The sequence below is a fragment of the Grampus griseus genome (genome assembly GCF_964374135.1).
Source record: "Grampus griseus genome assembly, chromosome: 5".
NCBI classification, from domain to species: Eukaryota; Metazoa; Chordata; class Mammalia; order Artiodactyla; family Delphinidae; genus Grampus; species Grampus griseus.
Genome location: NC_138998.1, coordinates 142,565,830 through 142,581,062, shown reverse-complemented (window position 1 = coordinate 142,581,062; position 15,233 = coordinate 142,565,830). Strand labels below are relative to the sequence as shown.

General features: G+C 63.7%; 1 protein-coding gene across 1 annotated transcript; it reads left to right on the top strand.

The window, feature by feature from the left end:
* Positions 1-2,769: 2,769 nt before the first annotated feature.
* On the top strand, positions 2,770-13,862 carry POFUT2 (protein O-fucosyltransferase 2; the record flags this gene model as incomplete). Its single annotated transcript, XM_082655370.1, has 9 exons — positions 2,770-2,900; positions 4,186-4,436; positions 6,408-6,552; positions 7,142-7,252; positions 9,671-9,737; positions 11,708-11,833; positions 12,118-12,298; positions 12,450-12,573; positions 13,557-13,862. 9 exons carry the CDS (start codon positions 2,770-2,772, stop codon positions 13,708-13,710), a joined length of 1,290 nt encoding a protein of 429 aa, XP_082511496.1. The 3' UTR covers positions 13,711-13,862.
* Positions 13,863-15,233: the final 1,371 nt, after the last annotated feature.

The window sequence follows — 15,233 nt, the reverse complement described above, 5'->3', positions numbered from 1 at the left end:
GCGTCCAGGTTCACGGCATTGCAACCTTGGCGTGTTCTCGTCACTGGCTGCCCATCCTGCTCCCGGCGCCCGGCCCTGCCTTGTTCCCACTGACCCTCGGCGCCCCTACCCCGTGCAGGGCCAGGCAGCCCTGAGGCTGCCCTTCCCCTGTCACCTTCTGCCCCCACCCCTGGGCTGCCTCCAGGTGGGCTGGGGGTGTTTGTGAACGTGGTCAAACTGCGGACACGACTAGACAAAGCTGGGGGGGGGGGTGCAGGGCACTGGGCTCCCCCCAAAGCACCATCGGCTCCCTTCTCTGAAAAGGGACCTCCCCCCACCACGCCGTCTGCTCGGAGTAGGGTCCCCAACTCTGGGCAGGGACTCGCCCTGGAATCTGGTTTCCAGAAGAATCTCTCCAACCCCCTTTGGAGATTCCTAGCTCGGAGTTGCTCTTGTGTCTTCCCCACCAGTGCCGGGACCCAGGGTGCCCAGGGCTGCCCCTTCTGAGACCTGGGGAGACGAGGCCCTGGGGCCCAGCAGGGGTCGAAGCACCAGCTTGAACAGGTGTGGCCCCAGAACTCACAGGACACACTTGCCTGGACCCCACGCCAAGGGCCTTCCTTCTCCCACCTCAGGTGTGGATCCTGGCCTCCTCTTTGCGGTCTGCTGACTGGGCCATGGGGCCTGGAGTAGCTCTTGGGTTCTCTGAGCAGGGAAGACTTGGGCCAGATGGACTCACCTGGCTCCCCTGCTGGGCCCAGCTCCAAACCGGCTCCTTCCTGTCTCTGGAGGCTCCCAGGAGCCTCAGGGCGGGGCCCTTCCTCTAACTGCCTCCACGCCCTCCGACGGCCTTGGGGAAGGACTCTCTTGCCCTCTTGTGGCCAAGACGCTGTGGGTGTTCAGGCTGCTGGTGGAAGGTGGACGCACCTGGGGATGGAGTGAGAGGAAGCACTTTCTCAGAGGTGAGGGGTTCGGAAACTTGACACCCAGTTAACAAACCTTAACCACTCGGAAGAGTATGGTGCAGGCGGAAGAAGGAACCTACTTTCAATTATTTGTATAAAGATCTTTTTTTTCTCTTAAAGACTCATAAAACCTCTCCTGGGTCATTCCTGGTAAAGACCATAATCCAGGGATCAACCAGGAGATACAGGAGGAGAGAGGAGGGGAGAGAAGGAGAGGGGAGGGGAGGGGAGGGGAAGGGAGGGGGGCCCATGGAGAGGAGGCGCCCCTCCCTCAGATAACGAACTGGGCAGCGGATGCCTGGCACCGGGAGCCCCAAGGCGCCCCGAGGGGCTCTCCTGTCCCTAGGACTCTTTCACCAGGGGGTGTTCCCAGAAGAAACAATGGTGGCGGGGCCAAAGAGGGCCCCTAGACCTCTGCGAATAAACAGCGGGGCAGTCACCATGCTGGCCCCAGGGTCCTGCAGCAGGGCCAGGACCTGCACTGGAGGTCACAGGTCTTCCGGCAGCTCTGTCCCAGCTGGAGCTCCAGCTCCCAACGTCCAGTGGGAGGGGCGGGGACCGCCCTGCTCTTGCGGCCCTTGCTGGGGAGCGTGATCTTTGGTTGCCGGGTGTTTTGTGACTCTCTCTCTAAAACCTGCTTTGGCTTCAGTTTGGGTCCAGAGCAACAAAAAAAGTGTATCCTTCATCCCTTTGCATTCAAATCTTTTCAAAAGAGCAAATATTTGCCCACAAAAATACCTGTTGCTCTTCCGACATGGCCCAAATGCCCAGCAGTGTGGGCAGTGCACTCCCGGACAGCGATGGAGGAGAGGGGCCGGCTGCCTTTGGCCACTCGTGGCCCTGTGTGGCTGCAGCTCTGTGGGCACCCGGCGAGGAGGGCCGGGCAGGGAATTCCACCTTGCAGGCCTCTGTGCTCTCAGGGGTGAGGGAAAGGCCCTCCCTTTCCCGGGGGGTTGCATACAGGCCACCCATCCTGGAGAGAACATGTAGGTCTGTAAGGGGGTATCTTCAGTCTTGTCCAAGGATGGAACGTGGGTTTTGTTTGTGTCCCTGGAGAGGGGAACTCAGGGTGCTGGGGGGTTGCACACTGGAGGCTTCTGGACTTCCCAGAGCCCCCGTGGTGATCTTTCCCGGGCCAGGGGGCTGTAGGGGCCTTGGTCTGGTCTGGTCTGTGGCGAGCAAGCAGGTGTGGAAGCTGGTTTCGCCCTGCATACGGCCCCCCAGTGCCCCCATCAGAGAGTGAAGCCCTGACAGGCAAGGTGGCTGCACTGGCTGGAGTCGCTGGGACCCATTCGTCGGGCGGGCCTGCCGGATCTGCGGCTCAAGTAACCCACCTGGCCAGCCGTGCGGGCCTGGGTCAGTCCTCTGGCTTGCCCTTCCGCAGCCCGCACGCTGACCCTGTGCGCGCCCGCCGCGAGGGGAAGCAGCGGAGCCCAGGCGGAGGCCCGCGCGGCCCGCAGGTGAAGGTGTCTGCGCCCCACGCCGCGGGGCCCCGCCCTCGGCGCCAGCCCCGCCCCGGCCTGTACCCGGCGCGGCCCGCAGGAGGAGACGTCCGCGCAGCCCCGCCCCCGTCTCGGCCCCGCCCACATCCCGGCCCAATCCACCAGCCCATCAGTGCCGCCCCCGCCCCTCGGCCAGGCCCCGCCTCAGCCCCCAGCGGCTCCGCCCGTTCTGCCGCAGCAACGCCCCGACTCGGGATCTAGCAGGACTCCTGCCCTAGGTGGGCCCCGTGGCGTTGCCTTGGTACAGACGACGCTCTCCACGAGGGCGGGCTGCACTTCCGGGGCGGGGCACGGCCAACGGAAGTACGTGACCGCCCGCGGCCATGGCGGCGCTCGGCGTCTTCTGCTTGCTCCTCGGGGCGGTATCCTGGCCGCTGACCTCGGCCTCGGGCGAGGAGTTCTGGCCAGGCCAGTCGGCAGCCGACATCTTGTCGGGGGCGGCGTCCCGCAGACGGTAAACGTTCTCGGCTGGGCCGGTGGGCAGGGACCCGGCGAACCGGGAGGCGGGGCTCGGAGGGCCGGGAGGCGGAGCGGTGGAGCCTCGCTGTCCCCTCGCCTCTCGGGACCCCTGGCCTGGGGCCGCGAGCCCCCCGGAAGGACAGGCTGCAGGTCCGCGCAGGCCGGGGGCGCCTGTTACACGATGCGGGCCTTGCCTGGAGTTCGAGGAGCCCCCGAATCAGATGTTCGAACGGGGCGGTTCTTAAGAAAGCCCAGCTTTGTTTCCCTGCAGGAGAATATCCGTCCCATCCAGGTGTGGGTTGTTTCATAGATAAGTCTCGGGGTGAGAGACAAGCGTCGGTGCCGTTCAGCAGTTACTGAGGGCTTGACCGAAAACAGACTGCTGGGTGCGGGGTGTCAAGATGGTAGATGGGCCTCTTCCTGGCAGGCTTGGGGGATTGGAGGCTCAAGCCAGGGAGCACAGCATGGCCTCGTTTGCAGTAACGGAGATGCAGAGAAGGGGGCGGTGGGGACACAGCAGAAGCTGAGGTCTCCTGCCTGGGGCTTGTGTAGAGAAGTCTTGCTTTGCATACGGCAGCCGTTCTCAGAGTGCGTCCAGGGATCCCTGACGTGCCAGGCCATTGTCGTAGAAAGGCCTTTTGCCCACACTCTCTCGAGAGTTTACTGTGGAGATTTACCAGAGACCACCTGGCCTGTGCTACCATAACACAGGGAATGAGAAGCAGACGGGAGAACCCAGCAATCACCAGACCAAAAAGAGATTTGCAGAAATTAAAAACAGTGCCGCTCTTGTCCGTCATGATTTTTGTCTTGAAAAATACACTTATTTTTCATTTGGAAATTTGGAAATACTAATGATAAAGGTAATACGTTTATTTTTGTTATTTTTAAGGGAATTCATAAATACTTTTCTAAAGTTCTTGCTTTAAATTCTAAATCAGGAGTCATCGGTAGATTTAACCCACATAAACAGTAGCCTTTGGGGTCCTCGGTCACCGTTAAGAGGTTTGAGAAGCCCTGGAGGGTGAGCGCTCAGATTCTGCCTGCGAGACTCCGCTGGTCTTAGCTGTGAATTATTGCTGGTGGTTAAACGGATGCTGAGATGTCTTCTGCTCTTACTTGCGGGCTCTTGAAGTGACTGGTCCCCTGGAAACGGGTGGGCCGCTGCCTCCACACTACAGACCAGAAGCTACTGACCGCGCTAGGCCGTGGACGTGGGGTGTTGGGTTTTCTGTGCGGAGCCCGGCCCTGAAGAAGCACTCTCCTGCCCTCCCTGCCAGGTATCTTCTGTACGACGTCAACCCCCCGGAGGGCTTCAACCTCCGCAGGGACGTGTACATCCGGGTCGCCTCCCTCCTGAAGACTCTGCTGAAGACTGAGGAGTGGGTGCTGGTACTGCCCCCCTGGGGCCGCCTCTACCACTGGAAGAGCCCCGACATTCGCCAGGTCCGGATTCCCTGGTCCGACTTTTTCGATCTTCCAAGTCTCAGTAGGAACATCCCCGTCATGGAGTACGAACAGTTCATTGCAGGTGAGGCGGGCGGCGGTCCTGTAACTGGGGCCGCGCGGGCATTGGTCTGGGCGTGAACGTCAGGCCCGGCCGAGCCCTCGGCCAGCGGGGCCGTCTCCTCTTGGGCCTTTGCTCTGCCTAGGGGCCCTGCTTCCGTTTCCCCCACTACCGGCGATTTTGACCTTTCCATAGTTTTTCTAGGGAAATAGATCTGAAGCATGTGAGCCATGTGTCCCCTTGCCTCCGAAAACCCCGGCCGCCTGGTGAGCTGGAGCTGTGGTTGGGGGGGCAGGACCACAGGCCTCCCCCTGTGCAGGCCAGGCTGGTCTTACCTGAAGGAAAACACGCTGCGTGCGTGGCGCTGGCTGGGTGCTGGAGGAGACGTGTGACCACACATCCTGTCTCATGTGGCTCTGGACAACCTTCTCATTTTCATGTTTTTAAGAGGAAAGGGTTGAAGATTTCCTAGAATGAAGGTACTTAGAGCACACTGTTGCTTTATTCAGAAGACATAAACAGTCAGGGACACCTCTGCCCAGATCCCTGGAGCAGCCCGGGAGAGCGAGTCACAGCTCCCGAGTGGTGGTCTTCGCGCTTCTGCTGTGTGAGGGCCTGGCGGCCTGAGCGTCGCTGCTGCCCCCGACGCCAGGCCCACACCGCAGGTTGTCAGGTTCTGTTCTCACCACACCGCAGACCCTGTCCCGCGGGGACCTTCTCCGCGTGGGGCTCCGCTGTGGCTGCAGGGCCACCGGATGACCTGCTGCCGTCCGCACTCCTGCTGGGGAGGCAAACCCTGCGGCTGGGGAGCAACTTTCCTGACCCGACTCAGCCCGGAAGCAGGCTCGGCCTTGTCTGCACGGGCCCTGGCGCCCAGGGGACTGGCCCCTGACCTGCCAGCGCGGTGGCACCTCGGCCACGAGGGGTGCTTAGTGACTGCAGACGGCTGTCATCCCTGCCGCTCTGCAGGCCGTGTCCCTCGGGCCGGGCAGTGGGGTTGGGGACTGAGCCCCCGGGTGACAGTGTGGAGGTGACAGACCCGCCTTGACCAGCCCAGGTTTACCACTGCAGAGGGGACAGGCATGGGGCGTCACACCCGGAAGGCCTCCAGGCCGGCGTCTCAGCCCCGGTGTTGCATCCCCCCGCCCCGCCGTAGGAGCCCAGAGCCCGGGCCTCGTGCTCAAGCCAGAGAGAGTGTGGACGAGACACTGGCTCACTCGCGGTGGCTCTCTCGTCAGTGCGCTCTGTCGTTGCACCTGTGAGCACATCTTCACGTGTCGCCGAGTCGTGGCTGGGAGGCGCCAGGTGTGGGAGGAGCAGTGGGTGAGACGGACACAGGCCGCGGCTCTCCGGGGCGTCCTGTTGGGGGCGGGGGCAGAGCATAAGTAAGTGGCGGGGACACGCAGCGCTCGCGGCAGTGACCAGAGCCTCAGGACGAGAAAGCAGGAAGGGGTGCGGAGTGTTGGGCGGTGGCCGTGGACTGGGAAGGCATCCTTTTTGGGGAGATGCAGTTTGAGTGGCCTCACGGGTCAAGAACGAGCCCCGGAGGGGACGGTCCAGGCGGGTCAGCTATTCAGGGGTCCCGGGGAAGGGGCACACCCCCATGGGCTCCAGGCATCACAGGGGGGCAGGTGCAGGAGAGGAGAGGGGCAGAGCGAGGGCAGCCTGCGGCCGTCGTGGGGACTGGCCCCGCCCACGGCGACGTGTGGGTGTGGCTGGAAAGAGAAGGGGGCCCAGGCAAGGCCGGATGCTGTAAGAGGTTGGGGCGCTGAGCGGCCCAGAGGAGATGCTGGCTCCTGGACACGCCCCCCAGGCAGCCCTCCCGTCCCCTGAGGGACCCCCATGTCCCGAGGTCACTTGTTCCATCATCTCTGCTTTTATGAGCTTCTTCCAGTCCTGTTTGGGAAGACGGTGGCGTTAAATACAGTGGTACTTCTCTGTATCGCCGCAGTGCGTGCTCTGGTCACCGTTACTGTCGGTCCTTGTCTCCTGCAGAGTCCGGCGGGCCCTTCATCGACCAGGTCTATGTCCTGCAAGGTTATGCAGAGGGCTGGAAGGAGGGGGCCTGGGAGGAGAAGATCGACAGCCGGCCCTGCATCGAGCCGCCCCTTTACTCGCAGGACAAGCACGAGTATTACAGGTGCCACCGCGTTCGGGGACTCAGGCTGGTTTAGAAATACCGGGCTGAGACACACTTAACCTTTCCCGTGTTGTTTAACGCGCGCGAACGTGGTCGTGGCGGTGTTGTCACCCCAGACTGAGCTGCCGTCAGAAGAGCTGCCTGTGGAAGTGCTGCTGTGTCCTCCCCAGCCCCGCCCAAAGCGCCCCCCACACGGGGGACCAGAGTAATCCGGTTCTAGACCTGGAGCAGCTCCGGAGCTCCTGAGAGCACAGCTGCTTTAAGGACAGTTACTGTCAAAACTGGCCCTGGCCCGTAAGCGTTCGTTCCGCCGGGCTGCTTCCAGGCCGTCCCTGCTTTCCTGTCATCGTACCGTCCAGGTTCCTGAAGACAGCTTCCGTGGTCTCATCAGATCAGATGAAATTTGTGGTTTCTTTAAAGATTTCCACAAGGTCACTACCTGTGATCACGACCAATAACTTGTGAAAACTTACTGGTGAACTAAGAGAACTAGCTGAGTTTATCCAGATCGGGCCGTGCGTCCCGACTTCACTTACTGCCCGCGGAAAGAGAGCCGCACTAACCGGGTGCCGTGGGTCTTGTTTTCCAGAGGATGGTTTTGGGGTTATGAAGAGACGCGGGGTTTAAACGTGTCCTGTCTGTCTGTTCAGGGGTCGGCTTCCATCATCGCCCCTGTGCTCCTGAGAAACACGTCCGCACGGTGAGTGTGTGGTCTCTGGGTGATGGCTGGTGCGAGGGCACGTGTGTGAGCGTGTCCGTGTGTGCCTGTGCTCCGTCCTGCCTGCTGGCCCGCGGGCGTCGTTGGAGGGTCAGACCTCAGCCGCCCCCCACCGCTGCCTCTCGAGCCGGGGGGGCCAGCAGTTGGGCTCCAGGGGAGCCCCCAGGCGGGGCGGCCGTGGCTGTTCTCCTCCCGGTGCTGCTTGGAGCGGCTGTGCTTCTGAGCCTCACGACGGGGGTCTCTGGTCCCACCCCTGGTGGGCGGTGGGGTCGGATTTACACCCGGATCCTGCCCTGGGGTCCTGTCGAGGTGGTGGGGCGAGCCAGGGCCTGCTGGACGCAGCAGGGCGTGAGGATGGGCATAGGGGCAGGGGGCGGGCAGTAAGAGAGGGGCGGGGATGAGGGCCGTGGGGTCGTGAGGCTGCAGCAGGGGGAGGGCCGGGACAAGAGCGGGACCAGCGGGGCCGGGAGGGTTTTGAAGTGACCACTGAGTGACCGGGGCTGGGGCGGCAGCCCGGAGCTGGCCTTGGAGGTTCCGCATGGGCGAGGAGTGCTTCCCCTCGGGGCCACCCCTGAAATCAAGCTCTCTCGCCGGCCTCCTCGAAGCCTGAGCTGTGAGTGGTCAGAGGACCAGCTCAGGCCTCTCCTGGACACCGCCCTGGAAGCTGCTCCTGGCCTCGCGTGTTGGGAGTGTGTCTGCAAGGCCGGTTCCGCCTGGAAGCAGAAAACCAGCCGCACAGGCCCCGCCCGCCCGCCCTGCCACCAGAGGGTCAGCAGGGAGGGCTGGGGTTCCGGGCGAGTGGCAGGGTCTGGTGCGCCAGGCGAGCTCCTCAGGAGGGGCTCGTGCTTGGTTTCTAGGCAGGTGTCCTAGGAGTTCCCTGCAGGTGTGAGTTGCTGGGGACTTGGGGACCCTGCGAGGGCCCCTCCTGTTAGCCACCTTCAGTGTCCCTGAGCCTGCGCACGCACAGGGCAGGCCTCCTGTGCTCTCCGGGGCCCGGGAGGGTGCAGACTGTCCCAGCACGGCCCCAGTGTGCCAGAACGCCAGGCCGGCTCCCCCCGGGCCTGTGTCAACAAAACGCAGGCAGGTCCACGGAGGCAGCAGCCGCCTTCTCTGCTCGGGGGTCCGAGCTCCTCATAAGAGATGAGGCTGCTGAGGGTACTGCCTGCTGGGGCCCCGCGTCACTCATCTCACAGCTGTTCGCATTTGAAAAGCAGGTCTGGCCGAAGCTCTGGGCTGTGGGGCCATTTCTGCCGAGTGCCGTTTGTGGGTAGGGGGCTGAGCCCAGGGCAGACTTGTGCCCGGAGGCCCCACTGTTTAAGAGAGACGCAGGGGGCTTGACAGCGGGGAGATGGCGGCGCTGAGACCCACGAGGCTGGACGGGGGTGGGGGGAACCCCACCATGCAGAAAACTCAAGATGTGAACAGCACTAACCAGAGAGAGAAGGTTGATACATTCAGTTACGTTACAATTAATAAGTCTTGTCCATCGATAGAAGGCGTTAACAGAAGGGAAAGACAAACCAGAGAGGGAGGTGCTTGTAGGCTGTCAGTCCCGTCAGTCAGCACAGGGCTGGGTCAGATGCAGGCGGAGCTGCTAAGATTAGCGAGTAAAGGGCAGGCGGCCTGGTAGCAAATCCAGCAGAAGACGCTGTCAGGTGTACCGCCGAGGAACACGCTGCTCTTAGACCCCAGGGAGACGCAGGCCGCCGCCTCCCAGACGTGGCCTGTTTCTGGAGGGTCCTTTCCACGTGTGCTGATTCTTAGGTTGATTAGCAGACAGGCAGACCACCTTTCCCGCCCTCACTTTGTGAGGAGGGAGTTGAGCCTTCCTTTAAGAAGGCTGGCTTTGGCTGGAGAAATACAAACATGATAAGGAGTCTGTTTCATTAAGGTGATTTTTAAAAATAAGAGTAAATACTGAGTTTTGTTCCTTTGGGGTGGCATCGTTATATGGCTTTGCCCTTTATCCAGTAACATGATGAGTTAAGCCATAGATGTTCTAATACTGAACGTTTTTGCATCCCTGGTGTGAACTCCATTTGTCACGTGTGTCATCCTTTTAATGTATTGCTGGGTTCTGTTTGCTAATTTCATGTTTTGTTTACTTGTGGGGTTTTTTGCGTTGAGAGTCAGTCGAGCTTGGTAGCTCAGCCAGTTCGGCGGCTGGGACAGGAGAGCGTCCGTCGATGTTTACAGCCACTTAGGAATCGACAGCTTCTGCAGGCAGCTGCCTGTGAGAGGCTCAGCAGAGATTTGCCCAGACGCACCCAGGCGACCCAGCAAGGTTTCACCCTCTCGGAGTTCGTCCCTGATTGTTCCCTGGCCCAGGGCCTCCCACATGACAGTGCTCTCTGGAGCGTGTGAACATAAAGACCTTCTTTTCTTGTTGTTTGAAAATAGGTCCGTGATGTTAGACCGAGCCGAAAACCTCCTTCACGACCACTATGGAGGGAAGGAGTACTGGGACGTGAGTGTCGCATGGCAAGCACCTCTGTACACGTGTTTAGTCTTGGAAAGCCCAAGACCCTCAGCAGCTCTTGTTTTCCACCTGCTGACTAGCCTGTGAGGCTCTTAGCAGGCGTGGGGGAGGGGCCGCCGGTGAGCGTTGCCCCCTGCCCAAGGAGTGCTCCAGGGAGCGGGCTGGGGCGTCCCGGGCCCCTGCTGCACCGCATCGGCTGTCCTTTCCTGCTGACGCGTTCAGAACCTGGAATTAGAGCTCTGGCCGTGTGTCCCCAGCGTTGAAAGGTGGGGCGTTCTGTGCCCCGAGTCCTTAATAGCGGAGTCGGGCTCTGCCCTGAGGGGGAAGCGCTGGCTCTGGGTGCACAGACAGTGACAGGGAGGCAGGTGGGCGAGAGGCTTCTCCCGTCCTCCTGGGGGTGGGGACGGCTTAATCGTCAGGCGTCTGGTTTGGAAAAGAGGCGCAGTTCTGCCGACGGGGGCCCGGTGCAGCAGTCTGGCAAAAGCGCCAGACGTTCCCTGAGAAGAGCCTTTGGCTGCAAGGTGGGGACCCAGCTGAAGTCGGCCTGGCCTGTCAGGGGCTCTGCCGGGCGAAGGAGCCTCCAGGGGCATCAGGGTGGGTGGGCTGCAGGGGACACGGGGCCTGCTCCCCCGGGTCCTGGGACCTGTGCAGAAACTGGTCTTAGAAGGGCCATTTGTGCGTTGTTGGAGCGAGGTAGAAGCGTTTAGGCAGATTACAGCTTTCTTAAGTTAAAAATGAGCACTGAGCTCCCTCAAGGCAGATACTTTGCAGCCTGGTTTCTCCCCCTCCCTGTGGGGATCTGTGCCCGTCTCACCTGGGGCTCCCGGTGGATGCGTCCCTTCTCCCGAGGCCCCTGTGTGGGAGCCGGTTTCCCTGGATCTCTGCACCTTGGCTCTGCGACGGTGTGGATGGAGCCCCGTGGCCATGCCCCCACCCCGTTTCCGCATGGTGGGCGTGGTGTTTTCTGCCGCAGGGGCTCCCAGGCCTGTTGACTGAGGTGCAGGTTTATTATTTATAGCAGCTAATATTTGAGAAAGAAAAACGTGGTATTTGCTGTCAGGAAAATGCAGTTGGTGTTCTGTTATCTCTGCACCTACTTCACGATGAAGGGCAGCCCCGCATGTGATGAGGTCTGTCCCTGGACCGCGTCCTGTCCTGTCCCTGCAGGGCGTTGGTCAGTAATCAGTCCCCAGATGGACCCAGTCAGGCCCCCCAAGTCCCGCCCAGTCGTCACCAGCCTCAGCCTGTCTGGTCCTTCCTCCACCTGGGGAAATGGGTGTCATGCCCCCTCTGCAGCCCCTGACCCCCAGCTCTCAGGGTCTGCCCTGTCTGGGGGTCATGGATGCCTCCTGTGGGCGGGCTGGGCAGGCAGAGGCCCCCAGGTGGGACCCTGCTCCCTGGACTCGCGACCTGGGTGCCTCCTGGGCGGGTTGTTGCAGAAGCGCAGAAGTGTCAAAACGTGGACACGGTGGTTCTGTGCCTCATGACAGCACTGTGGTCCCCACCAGCCCTGAAGGGTGGTGACCCCCCTCGGCACCTGCGGGGGGGGGAGGGGTGATGGGCGGGGACCCCGGTGCGGGGGGGAGGGGTGACAGGTGGGGACTCTGGGTGGGGGGGGAGGGGTGACGGGCAGGGACCCCGGGGTGGGGGGCGAGGGGTGACGGGCGGGGACCCCGGGGCGGGGGGGGGAGGGGTGACGGGTGGGGACCCCGGGGTGGTGGGGGAGGGGTGACGGGCGGGGGGGGAGGGGTGACGGGCGGGGGGGGAGGGGTGATGGGTGGGGACCCCGGGGCGGGGGGGAGGGGTGACGGGCGGGGACCCCGGGGCGGGGGGGGAGGGGTGACGGGTGGGGACCCCGGGGCAGGGGGGAGGGGTGATGGGTGGGGACCCCGGGGCAGGGGGGAGGGGTGACGGGTGGGGACCCCGGGGCAGGGGCTCACGGTCTGTTGCACCTGCAGACCCGGCGCAGCATGGTGTTCGCCAAGCACCTGCGGGCCGTGGGGGACGAGTTCCGGAGCAGGTACCTGAATTCCACAGACGCGGCCGACAGGATCCCCTTCGAGGAGGACTGGACCAAGATGAAGGTGGACCCCACCTCTGTAATCCTTGGCGGGGGGATGCATTTTGTCTCTAGATGCCTCACAGCTAATCCCCTCCTTCAGGAAAGGGCAGAACGGGAACACCCTTGTCTGTCGCAGGGCTGCCGGGCCGCACTGCCCCAGGTGCCAGAGATGCCGCTCGTCAGCAGGGAGCCCCCGTCCTGGTGCAGACGTAGGGACGTTGGCCAGTAATCGGTCCCTAGATGGACCGATCAGGCCCCCCGCGTCCCGCCCGATCGGCACCAGCCTGTCTGGTCCTCCTCCACCAGGTCCAGCTGGGCTCTTCGCTGGGGGGCCCATACCTGGGCGTCCACCTGAGGAGGAAGGACTTCACCTGGGGGCACAGGGAGGACGTGCCCAGCCTGGAGGGGGCCGCGAGGAGGATCCGCAGCCTCATGAAGACCCACCAGCTGGACAGGGTGTTCGTGGCCACGGACGCCGCCAGGAAGGGTACATGGCTCCATGCGCCTGTCCCTCCCACAGCTAATGGGAGGGGGTCGCGCTCCTGTCCTCCTCGCCCCTCCCCCCACGGCCCTGCAGCGTGAGCGCATGCACACGCATGTCTCCTGCGGCCCCGTCACCTCCCGTGATGCACCTGCAGAGCTGGATGGGCTCCGGAGGCTGCTGCCCGAGATGGTGCGGTTCGAACCCACGTGGGAGGAGCTGGAGCTCTACAAGGACGGGGGTGTCGCCATCGTGGACCAGTGGGTCTGCGCACACGCCCGGTGAGCAGCCTAGCGCGTGTCCGAGGCTGAGTCCTCACGTGCAGACCACCAGCTCGGCCCTCCTTGCCTCACCCGGGGCCTCTCCTCTGCCGCGTCTTGTCTCGGGGGCAGGGCCGTCCCCGCTCCGCCCGCCCCTGAGTCCTGGTCCCCAGGTACCTCTCGGGCACCCGCGGGGCGCCCTGCCCAGTGTCCCGTCCTTGTCATGGGAGGCAAGCTGTCCACAGGGACCTGGGCCCGGGCCTCGGGGCTTCCTCGGGTTCATCTGCCCCCCGGCGCTGGGAGAGCAAGGCTGGGGTGAGTCGGGCACTTGGAGGAAAGTGGACAATCAGAGCAGAGTAGGTGATTTTCCCTCTCCTTCCAGAATCCTCAGACGTGCTGGGTGCAGGGGCGTGTGTGGTTTACCAGGTAGAGGTGTGCCCTGTCCCGTTCCAGGGGACACCTCCTCCAGGCTGAGCAGAGGGCTGAGGGCTGCAGGGAGCAGCCCCAGCCCCGCCCTGTGCTCTGGGCCCTGCCCCTCGGCCCCGAGGTTCTGCTGGTGGGGGGCGGGGGTATGGGGTTCGGGGCTTCGCTCTTCCCCGCCCGCCTTGGGCTCAGGCCTGGCGGTGACGGGAAGCAGACCTCCAGCACGTGTGTTCCGAGATGCCGTCCCTGGAGGGGAGTTTCCTCCTCCTCCGGCTGCGGCTCCGCCCTCAGCGGGAAGGCCTGCGCGGCAGGTTAAGCTTGGCCCTGAGCCCCTGCCCCGAGCAGCTGAGGTCTAGCAGTGGCCGGAGCCTGCCCCTGGTGCGGGAACTGTCACCCGAGCCCCTGCGGCGGCCGCAGCCTGGCCCCTGGGCTCCTGCAGCCCAGGCCGCTTGGTGGCGGTGGGCCACGGGGAGCCCCGGCCGAGGAGCCTGGGCTGGGGGGCCGGGGGGCGCCTGGGGTCGCGGGTGGGCGTGGCTGGCGGGTTTGCTCCGCAGCCCCGGTGACCTCACGTGTCTCAGCAGGTTTTTTATCGGCACCTCGGTCTCCACGTTCTCTTTTCGAATTCACGAGGAGAGAGAGATCCTGGGGTTGGACCCCAAGACGACATACAACCGGTTCTGTGGGGACGAGGAGAAGGCGTGCGAGCAGCCCACGCACTGGAGAATTGCGTACTGAGCCGGCCCACGGGCGCCCCACACGCGGGCTCGCAGCCGCCCTCAGGACAGGTGTCCCCGCCGGGGCAGGGACCCCCCGGCTGGGCAGCAGGCTGTCCCCTCTCCGGTCTCAGGCCTGGGAGCCCTACGGAGCCACGCTGCGTCTGTCCTGCCTTCCCCAGGCCCACCTGTCTGCCGTGACCCAGCGCCGCCGCTTCCCCGGGATGCGGGCTGTTGGCTCCAGATCCGGAACCGTGTGTCCGCGGCCAGCGAGGCCCCCGTGATGCCTCGGAGGTGCCGGCTTGTCCTTGTTGACCTTGGTCTGGAAGGTCTCCCACAGCGTCGGGCAGGCCTGGCCCCTGGGCTGCTCGTGTCCCGGGCGGCGGACACAGTGTTGCCGCTCCCTGTGCCACAGAGCAGGGCCCTTGGTCCTGCCCTTCTCCCCACGTGGGACCCCGTGCCAGCTGGACGGCGGGCGAACCACCACATCACAGGGCCGGTCTGAGGCCTTTGGGGGCCTGTGATGCCCTCGCCCCGTCCGCCCCCACTGCCTGGGTCAGAGCATCGGAACGTTCCTTGGCGAGTCCCGGTGCTTTGTGTGCTCACGGGGACGGGGGGCCCCCGCCGGTGGTCTGCAGGGTCCGTCCAGCTGTCCAGGCTGTCTGGTCTGTGACGGCCACAGCAGTACGAGGGGTGGCTAGATGCTCGTCCTCGGAGCCCCTGTGGTCCCCGCGCGAGGGCAGGGGTGCAGCTGAGAGGAGCGGGGCCACTCCAGCCTCGGAAGGCACCTTGGGGACCAGCTGCTGCGGGGCAGAGGCCGGTCTGCAGAGCCCTGTGTTGGGACTTCACGGCCGCCACGAGGGAGCTGCTGTGAGGGCACTGCTGGGGCCCCACCCCGTCCCCTCCAACTAGGCGCCCAACTTCCCACGACACCTGGGGTGACTGGCGACCCTGCAGAACCCATGAGACTGGGCTGCAGCCGCCCCGTGTCTCCTTCCTGAGCTCTAGAGAGGCCCTGATCATACGGCGGGGTCCTGCGGTGTCACCGCCGTGCCGGGTGAAACCGCGAGATATTTATTCTTTGTCTGTTTGTACATCAAGTATTAATAAAATACGTTTTCTAGAAACGGTGCTTTTTCCCACCTTGCGTTCTCTTTCGGCCGAGCGCTGGTCCAAGCATCTGGGCTCGGCCGTTACCTTCCTCTTTAAGAAAAGCTGCGTTGTCGTCGCCTGTGTGTACGGGTGTGAGCATCGGGTGTGAGCATCGTGGAGGCACCGGCCGGCCACCGCCTGCCCCGCCGGCTCTTCGTTCCTTGCACGTTGGCCGCCAGGCTTGGTTGGAAAGAGCCCGCGGTTCTGCAGGTGTGAGAACTGCTGTCGTCTAGGGCCGAGGGGGCAGCAGTAGAGCCTCCCGGGGGCTGCATCCTGCTGGGAAAGACCAGCCAGCGAAACCCCACCCTAGAGGGCAGGGCGCGCGGCGGGAAGGCAGGGAGCTCCGGGAGCGGGTGCGGGCCATGCCGCGGAGGGGGCAGGGGTGAGCCTCAA